Source organism: Lepus europaeus, chromosome 6, assembly GCF_033115175.1.
Source record: "Lepus europaeus isolate LE1 chromosome 6, mLepTim1.pri, whole genome shotgun sequence".
Classification (NCBI taxonomy): Eukaryota; Metazoa; Chordata; class Mammalia; order Lagomorpha; family Leporidae; genus Lepus; species Lepus europaeus.
This window is the reverse complement of record NC_084832.1, coordinates 10009286-10018574: the sequence shown is the minus strand read 5'-3', so window position 1 is coordinate 10018574 and position 9289 is coordinate 10009286. Positions and strand designations below refer to the sequence as shown.

The 9289-nt window shown below is 41.2% G+C and overlaps 1 protein-coding gene across 1 annotated transcript; it reads right to left on the bottom strand.

Annotated features, from left to right (window-relative positions):
• Positions 1-897: 897 nt before the first annotated feature.
• TEX30 (testis expressed 30) lies at positions 898-9089 on the bottom strand. The gene is made up of 6 exons (XM_062193960.1): positions 8989-9089; positions 5529-5596; positions 4844-5074; positions 3693-3744; positions 3037-3242; positions 898-1347 (listed from the first exon to the last, which is right to left on the bottom strand). Exons 2-6 carry the CDS (start codon positions 5541-5543, stop codon positions 1174-1176), a joined length of 678 nt encoding a protein of 225 aa, XP_062049944.1. The 5' UTR covers positions 5544-5596; positions 8989-9089; the 3' UTR covers positions 898-1173.
• Between the last annotated feature and the right edge of the window lie 200 nt (positions 9090-9289).

The window sequence follows — 9289 nt, the reverse complement described above, 5'->3', positions numbered from 1 at the left end:
TCTGAAGGACTGAACATTGAGAGAAGGAAGCTAGGGAAAGGGTTTTCTTACTATAGAAAAAACACTCTTTACTACAACCTTCAATATGAATTTAATATCAGCCTCATTTTTGTGCACTTTATAGGAAACACACTTTTATAAATAATTCAATATCATTCACAATCCAGTTTAAAAGGTATCTGAACTTTGCAAGGCAAAATTAAGTGTCCACAATTCTATCCAGATACAACACAGATGCCAGTCTTACTATTTAGCCATTATTTAATTCTCCTCTATTTAAAAGGCAGAGTTACAGAAAGGGAGAGACAGACAGTTCACCCAATTGCTGATTCACTCTCCAAATTACTGTAACGCTGGTCCAGGCCAAAGCCAGGAGCCTGCAACTCCATCCAAGTCTTCCATGTGTGTGACAGGGCCAAGGTCATCTGCTGATATCCCAGGTACATAAACAGAAAGCTAGATTTAAAGTAGAGCTGCCAGGACTGAAACAGGAATTCTGGTGGAGTCACAAGTAGCAGCATAACCCAACACACAATACCCATCCAATGTCAGTCTCTAGTTCTCCTCTTAATTGATTTCCCACTCTGTTCTAAGCTCCAGGTACTCACTCCTGTTTGCAAACCAGAGTATTTGCCTATTGCAGACCTATAGCAAACATTTCTTGAAATTATTACTTTAAAATGTATTCAGAGTTCTCATATTTGAAATGTCTCCATTCTTATCCCTTAATTGAGGTTTACCTTTTAATTGAGGTTCATCTTTTAATAAAGATGGATCTCTTTAAATCTATGAACTTTCTAAAGTAAAAATTTTGATTTTATTTTTTAAAGATGAGACTGCCTCACAAAAATTTCAGTATTTTCTCAGTTGTATATGAATAAGACAAAAGTACAGCTGTAACAAAATTCAAACATTTAATTTTTTCCCAAAACCTTAATTACTATACTAATGAAAATAAATTATATTTAGAACAATTTTAATATTTGTACATCATCTTTATACAACTGTAACAGTGCTTTCAAAAGATGTTAATTTCACAATTAAAACGTTTAAGAATGGGAACATTAAAGAACTTTAGTCTAAAATATACCTCATAATGCTAAGAGGTATACTGCTCTTTATCAAATTAGCTATACTTGTATTCAAAATAACATGGCTTTTAACTAACAACAATTATTTCTTGTCCATCTCAGTGATTTCTTGGATCCAAAACAAAATCTGTGTATTTATTTCTTTAAAAACATCATTTGTTGATCGTCCTTTCACTGCCATGGAATGATTTGCCTTCTCAATCCAGTGGATTTTACTGGGAGCTTGCATTTTCTGTGCCACTTTCTCCAACAAGTTCTAGAGGGAAAAAGAAGAGAAACTAGACTCATGTTCATTTTTTATTTTTGGACAGGCAGAGTGGACAGTGAGAGAGAGAGAGACAGAGAGAAAGGTCTTCCTTTCGCCGTTGGTCACCCTCCAATGGCCGCCACGGCCGGTGCACTGCAGCCGGCGCATCGCGCTGATCTGAAGCCAGGAGCCAGGTGCCTCTCCTGGTCTCCCATGCAGGTGCAGGGCCCAAGCACTTGGGCCATCCTCCACTGCACTCCTGGGCCACAGCAGAGAGCTGGCCCGGAAGAGGAGCGACTGGGACAAATCCGGCGCCCCGACTGGGACTAGCACCCGGTGTGCCGGTGCCGCAGGCAGAGCATTATTAGCCTATTGAGCCGTGGCGCCGGCCTAGACTCATGTTTTACTGTTGTTTAAAGGATTCACTCTCACAGCTATACTGGCATCTACTCATCAAATATTCATTAAATACCTGGAAAGAAAACTTTTTAGACAATGGGATGTGCAAAATAATGTCCACAGAAGTAGCAGACCGTTTCTTTCAAATACACCAATACTATAGTCATAGTAAGCAATCACTATTGCTACTACAAGTTTAGTAAGTTGGTGCTCCCTCCTTTCCTTTTTCCAAAAAAATTGATTTCCCAAGGAAATGATAAGCTCCAGAAAATGCAGTTGTTTCATAATAATGGGCTAATATTTAGTAACGCAGAGACACTGCCAACTCTTTCTAGGGGTCAATTTATTACCAATAATCTGCCTTTCATTTGTGAGTATCTGTTGAAATGACAAACCAAATGCACAGTCTGGTAATATTCGATTCAGATATTCATCCTTCACTTCCTAAATGAGAATTCATCATTGCTTTCGGGAGAGACACATTTTTTCAGTACACTTAATCCTACTTTTAGGTTCTTTATAGCAACTATGGCACAGAACCAGCATTAGTTAAATTAGCATCTTTTTAAAGAAGCTGAATGCTACAAGTAATAGTTTACTCCCAAGATATTTCTATCTTTGGGCCGGCATTGTGGCAGAGTGGCACAGTGAAGTCACTACTTGCTTGTGACAACATCATCCTGTATTGGACTGCCAATTTGAGTTCTGGCTATTCTGATCCAGCTTCCTGCTAATGTGCCTGAGAAGGCAGCAGACGATGGCCCAAACACTTGGGTCCCTGCCATTGCCTTGGGAGACCAGATGGAGTTCTTAGTTCCTGGCTTCAGCCTGGCTCAAATCTGGTTGTTGCAGCCATTTAGGGGGTGAACCAGTGGATAGATCTCTCTGCCTGTCAAACAAATAAACAAATACATGTCTTTTTTGGGGCTGGTGCTGTGGTGTAGCAGGTGAGGCCGCTGCCTGCAGTGCCGGCATCCCATATGGGCACCGGTTCAAGTCCTGGCTGCTCTACTTCTGATCCAGCTCTCTGCTATGGCCTGGGAAGACAGTGAAGGGTGGCTCAGGTCCTTGGGTCCCTGCACCCATGTTGGGGACCCGGAGGATATGGATCCTGGATTTGGACTGGCGCAGCTCCAGCCAAATGGAAGACTTCTCTCTCTCTGCCTCTCCTTCTCTGTGTAACTCTTTCAAATAAATAAATCTTAAAAACAAAAACAAACAAACAAAAAAACCCTCTTTTTTTTTTAAAAAAAAGATATTGCTTTCAGTTTTTCTTTAAATTACAGAGTTATAACTCACCTTTTCACACATTTCATCTGCTGACCCTGATACAAACAGTACAGGATCTTTTATACGAAACAGATCTTCATCTCTGAGTTTATTCTGCTGCTTTGGATGGTGCAGTGGATATGAAATACAAATGAGGCCTCGAATAAAATCATCAGCATCATCTGGCTCAGTATGACACATTACAGAAGCGGCTGCTCTTGAGCCCATTGAACGACCTAAAAGTAATTAAAATTAACTTCAGTTTGAAGCATAAATATTCACATAAGGTAGCAGTGATGTGGCAAATTAGATTTCCTATTTCTTTATCAACAAACAGCTCTATCAGGTGGTAATTAACAAGCAGCAATACCCACTATGCCCACAGGTATGAACACCCAGAGACTTAAGAAGAGCTAAAAACTGATCTTAAAAAAAAAAAAAAAAAAAAAGAATTAACAGCTATTTTTCTGAAGAACATTTAGAAGAGGACATTCCTTGTAAACGAATCATCTTTTCTAAGAGAGTGATTCAGGGATATAAATAAGAGATCCTCAGATAGTAACATATATGAGAATGTATGCAATTTACCTTACTAATACAAACAAAAAACCCTTAACTCTTTGTTGTCAATTAGTCATTATATCAAAATGAGTAGTTAATAAGTATTCACAAGCATTGCAACTTACCTCCAAGGAAAACACCTGCAAGTTTGTATTCTCCTGAAGTCTTTAAGTAATTCTAAGGAAAAAACAAACAGAAATGACAATTGCCATAGTATAAAATATTCCACTAGAAAGCCAAGACACTTTATTTCTCATTATTTCTGAAATGCATAAAAATATATGCAAAGACAATCACAAAATCTTATGGGATTTTTTTAAGTGGTAAGCAGTTCTTTCTCTTCTGGTCATTCTTCACCATTAAATCAAATTTTGTGTAATATGGCAAAGATTTGGGGGATAAAAAAGGCAATTTATCTTTATTCAAATATTGAAGAACTAAACTATTTTTAAAGCACAAACCATTAGGGCCCATTTTGTGGGGTAGCAGGTTAAACCTCGACCTGAAATACCGGATCTCATAAGGAGTTCAAGACATGGCTGTTCCACTTCTAATCCAGCTCCCTGCTAATGTGCCTGGGAAAGTAACAGAGTATGGCCCAAGTGCTTCAGCCCCTGCACCAATGTGGGAGACCCAGAAGCAGCTCTGGGCTTCTGGCTTCGGCATGGCCCAGCCCGGCCATTGCAGCCATTTGGGGAGTGAACTTGCTGATGGAATCTCTCTCTGTCTCTCTGCCTCTTTAACTGCCTTTCAAGTAAATAAAAAATATATATCTTAGGAAAAAAAAAACTATTAAAGCAAAAAGCCAGTTAAAGGCTTTTAACTAACAACCAAATTTAAAAATACTAATATCTAATTTAAAGCTCTGGAAAACTTGGCAAGCTTGAAATAATTCAAATTAAAAGAAACTTTAAACTTGAGTTTTATCCACTGATTTTAAGCAATGTTTCTAAATATACACAAACAACACTATATTTATATGTATACTATGTTAGGTGAAATACTCTAAAATGTCAGTGAGAAAATCCTAAATTGCTTCCTTGGCACTATCATGGAGAAACAACTACAATATAAGGAGGGTTCATCTCCATGAAAATGATGGCCAAAAAAAAAGAAAGAAAAAAGAAATCTGACCACTAAACAACTAGCTTTCATGCACTGTTGAGATTCTAAGAATATTAAAATATTTTTAAAATTAAACCAAATGACTAAACATAATTTATGTTAAGAATTTTAAACAAATCCTATCATAAGAAAATATAAAGAAATTTCTTACCAAAACTGACTTATATGCCTTAATTCTATGTACAATATTAAGGCCTTTACAGGTAAACCTCAGGCAAAAAAACCCATGAGATGCAAGATGGGATGCCAGTGACATCAAATGAGGAAGATTCATATCTCCTGATGCTCCATGTGTAAGAATTATTCCGTATGTTAAGTTCTTGTTGGGTACTAAACAAACAGCATCTAGTAATTTATTTCCAAAAGGTATTTTTAATTTAACCTGGAATTAAGAGAATAAAGGGATCAAAAATCACTTCCTTGACTACTGAGGCCATTGAATAACTGTGTACGTTTGCTTTGGGAGACTTATGATTCAAGTCACAGACAACAAGTAAAAACTAATGATGATAATAGTAAATATTTAAAAAGTACTTACTATGTGACCAGTACTATAAGCAATTTATATGTATTAACTCATTTAATCTTCTTACTAATTCTAGAAGGCAAGTACTATTATCTCTATTTTATAGATAAGGTATAGCAAGTAACTTGCCCAAGGTCATAGACTCACTAGCCGGGATTCAAATTCAGGCACTCTGCTCCAGAGTTCTTACTCTTAACCACTAATGCTGTAATGCTCCTTATAGTGCAAGGTAAAAATAAGAGAAGCCAAAGTAAAAAGAGAACAGGGGGAGGAGAGCTAACAATGCGGAACATACAAAAATATGTATTACCTCTGTATGATTCATTTTCACTGCTGAATAACAAAGTGCATTACATCTGAGAAGCAAAGGACATCTCCCTGAAAAGAAGATTCTGTTGTGAAAGGTGATTGGCAGACGTGGATATGACACAAGAACCGTGAATGAACACATTAGGCAGTTGAAACCAACATTCAGAACTACAACTTCTCTAAAAACTGGAGTCTACATATATATTATTTAAGTAAACATTATTTTCAAGGCTTCTACTGGGCACTCAGAATTGCTCACAGGGCCAATATTATATAAGAGGAAGTAAATGTGGTACTGTGATACAGAAGCCCTAAGATAATTCATATGAAAGTAGGATGCAGGGCCAGTATTGTGTAGCAACAGGTTCAGATGCTGCCTGCAATGCCAGCACCCATGTTGGAGGAAGAACTCCGGTTAGGGTCCTGGCTGCTCAGCTACCATCCAGCTCCCTGCTGGTGTGACTGGGGAAAGCAGCATATAATGGCTCAAGTACTAGGAGCCCTGCTACTCACGTGGGAAGAGACCCAGATGAATTTCTAGGCTCCTGGCATTGGCCTAGCCTAGCCCCAGCTGTTACGGCTATTTGGGGAGTGGACCAGCTGCTGGAAGATCTCTTTCTGTCACTCCCTGTCTCTGTAACTCTTTCCTTTCAAATAAATAAAATCTTAAAAAAAAAAAAAAAAAAAAAAAAAAAGGATGTTGTACCCTGACAAAAATATGAAAAGCATACAAAGGTACTTCACAAAGTTTGTAGAAAAAGGAATCAAGTTTATTTTGGTGCCAAAAATTAAATTTATACATAAAAAGGGCTTCAAAAAGTTAATGGAAAATGCACCCTGTCATGTCACTTTGTACTACCTCCTAATAGGCAAGAATACATATCTTTACCCTTTTGACTTTGGGGTTTGGCTATGTGACCTGTCTTAACTAATGGACTATAGAAGTTTCACCACACCACTTTTCAGCTGAGGCATGGCTGGTTTTCAAAAGCCCTCCCATTATTTTCACCCTCAGCTGTGAAGAAAGCACACACTCAAAAGGTTTGCTTTTCTCAGCCTGAGTCCCAGAATGACATACAGAGCAGATATGAACCCAAAACTAAAGTCCAGAGCAGAGTCTAGCCTACTCCAACCAAGATCTAAACCACAGATAATGTGAAGAACCATAGCATGAAATGTGAGTCACTGACATTTTGGGGTGGTTATGCAGCATTACTATAAAGACTTTATTATTCAGGTATTATCTACATCAGCCATCTCCATTTTTCACTCATTTTTCTCCATTAACCTTTATTCGTTCATTTATCACTTATTTAATAGGTAGCAATAACAAAGTTCAATGTTTAAAAGGTATTAATATTCAGTGAAAAAAATCTCTCATTCTACTTTTGACACGTCACCCAGATCCCTTCTCCAAAGACAACCAATATTACCTGCTCCTTGTGTATCTTGTCAGACAGTACTGTACTCACATTATTTTCACATGTATGTAGGTGTAAGATAAATTCCCAGGAGAGGGACTGCTGAGTCAAAGTGTCTGTTCATAATTTTTAAAAGAATATATTTTTGAGTAGGTGATATATGTGCATGGTACAAATTTTTAACACAAAATTGTAAATAGTGAGGTATCCTAAATCTTTCCCTCAGCCACCAAGTTCCTTTCCCGTTCCAGAAGATCTTTCCATATCTGTGTATGTCTGTGTGTGTAGAATTCTCTCAAGTCTAGAGGATGGTTGTACAAGTTCTGGGACCTGAGTGGGAGAAGCGGGATAAAGGACATCATACTTTAGCATTCCTGTTTTCATAAATGTGTCTTTTAACTATGTCTTGGGTTCCCCAGTTTAAATATCCTATTTACTTTCTCAAAAGAATAAATCCATATCCAGTCTTCCAATATAGGGAAAGGCAGTTACCCAACAATGTGAAATGAGGAAGGGGATTTACGTATCTAATTGCTTCTCAGAGTTCACCTAATTCACCTTTATTTAAATACTGCCCCACCAACCTCCCCCTCTCCCCAGCCCCCAATCCCAAAGGCATCAGGCGCTGCCAGTTTCTGTGCATCTTGAAGATTCTGGCAGTTTATACAGAACTGTTTCACAGCATTCCCTACTACTGGTTTAAGATTAAATTAGGGTTTGCTAAGGAATTGCTTTCCAGAGCTATTTGATTGCCTAGTGCTTCCTGTCCTATTCTCTCCATTGTTGGTGGGATTATGTCTTTTAAAAATATATCCCTTTCCTGTAATATTAATATTTCAGGAAGGACTAAAATTAGTCACAATTGTTCAATCACTATCCTAACCTAGAATGTTCTACTACTCTCCAGCAACATGGGGTTTTGGTGCTTTTATTTAGGGAAACTCCATTTCCCCGTCAGGAGTCAGGACCAACTTTCAGAAACACTGAAATTCTCCCACAGCAACCTACTCCAGATAGTCTGGGTTTTGATCTCTGGCTTTGGATTCAGGTGAGAGCAGGGTTCAAAACCTGGCTCAGCCTCCATGTCTTTCACTAAGAAAATTGGGATGGGAGCTAGGTGGTTGGGGCACTCACATCCCATGTAATAGAGTCTAGGCTTCCTGCTAATGTGCACCCTGGGAGACAAGAGGTGAGATAGTTCTGCCACCCACATGGAAGACTGGGATTTAGTTCTAGGCTCCTCCCCTTCCCAGCCCAACCAAGGCTGTGGCAGGTACTTGGTAGTGGTGGTGGTGGTGACCCACCGGACACCTCTCTCAAATGAATAAAAATAAATAAATAAACGCCACCAACCTTCTAAAGATGCTGTGACAACTAAAATATGTACTGCATTTAGTACCGTGTTCGTCCATATATCCTGGGCATTCAATAGCTGACTTCTATTAGTACTTACATCTAGAACGTAACTGATTACTTCTTAACGCTAAAAGGATCAATTTTCAGTTAAAAACCGTTAGTGCGGTATCTGTTACGCCTCCAGCATGACGTTGGCTGTCACGAGGCAAACAAAAACGTTAGGAGTTCGTCTTCCGGGGGTCGGGTCGACTACCCACACTGAACAACACTCGAGCAAAAATCCCACAGGAGGCCTCACAGGAGTCAGGGCTTCAACGGCACTTGGGAACGGAGTTTAGTCACTCAACAAACGCGCGTGTTCCCGGGCTGTGCCGTGGGCCACCCGGGGAGGGGGGCGACTCCTCAAATCTCGGGGGCTGCCTCGGACCAGTCACCGGGGCTGGCCAACGGAATCCAGGTTGGCCCTGTCCGCTCCGACCCCCGACTCGGCAGAGCGGACCAAGCCCCACCGGCCGGCGCCCGCCGACACCGCACTTGGAGCGGACGCCTCGCGGCGCCGACCCACAGCCCCTGAGGAGAGTCGTCCGCGAGCCCCGAGCGCGTCAGGCGGCCCCGCCAGGAGCGCGACCACTCCTGAAAGGCCGCCCCCGGCCTAACGCCGCCAACCGCCACCGCCGCACTTACCCGCGAAGGCACAAGTAGCCTCCAGCACCTAACCCGCCCTCACTCCCCTCAGGGCGCAGAGTCGCACGCTCGAAGCGACCGCCTCGCCTCCCCGCCAGCGCGCTCCGCCACGGCGCACGCGCGCGCAGGCCCCGCCCACCGCGCGGGGCACGCCGGGAGCGGGAGTTTTCCAGAGGAGGCTCGCGCTCCCACCGTAGATGGAGGGGAGGGGGCGCCTGGGAGCGGCGCTGGGCGTGCGCCCCCGGCTGCCTCGCCGCTAGCCTGTTCTGCTCGGAGCCCTGCCCAGCTCGGGTCGGGGTGT

Bases quoted from the DNA above. Each gene is read 5' to 3' on its own strand.
- TEX30 (XM_062193960.1), bottom strand. The intron at 3,745-4,843 runs GTAAGAAATTTC...TTTTTTCCTTAG, and splicing joins AGGCATATAAGTCAGTTTTG to AATTACTTAAAGACTTCAGG. The intron at 3,243-3,692 runs GTAAGTTGCAAT...AATTACTTTTAG, and splicing joins TGCAGGTGTTTTCCTTGGAG to GTCGTTCAATGGGCTCAAGA.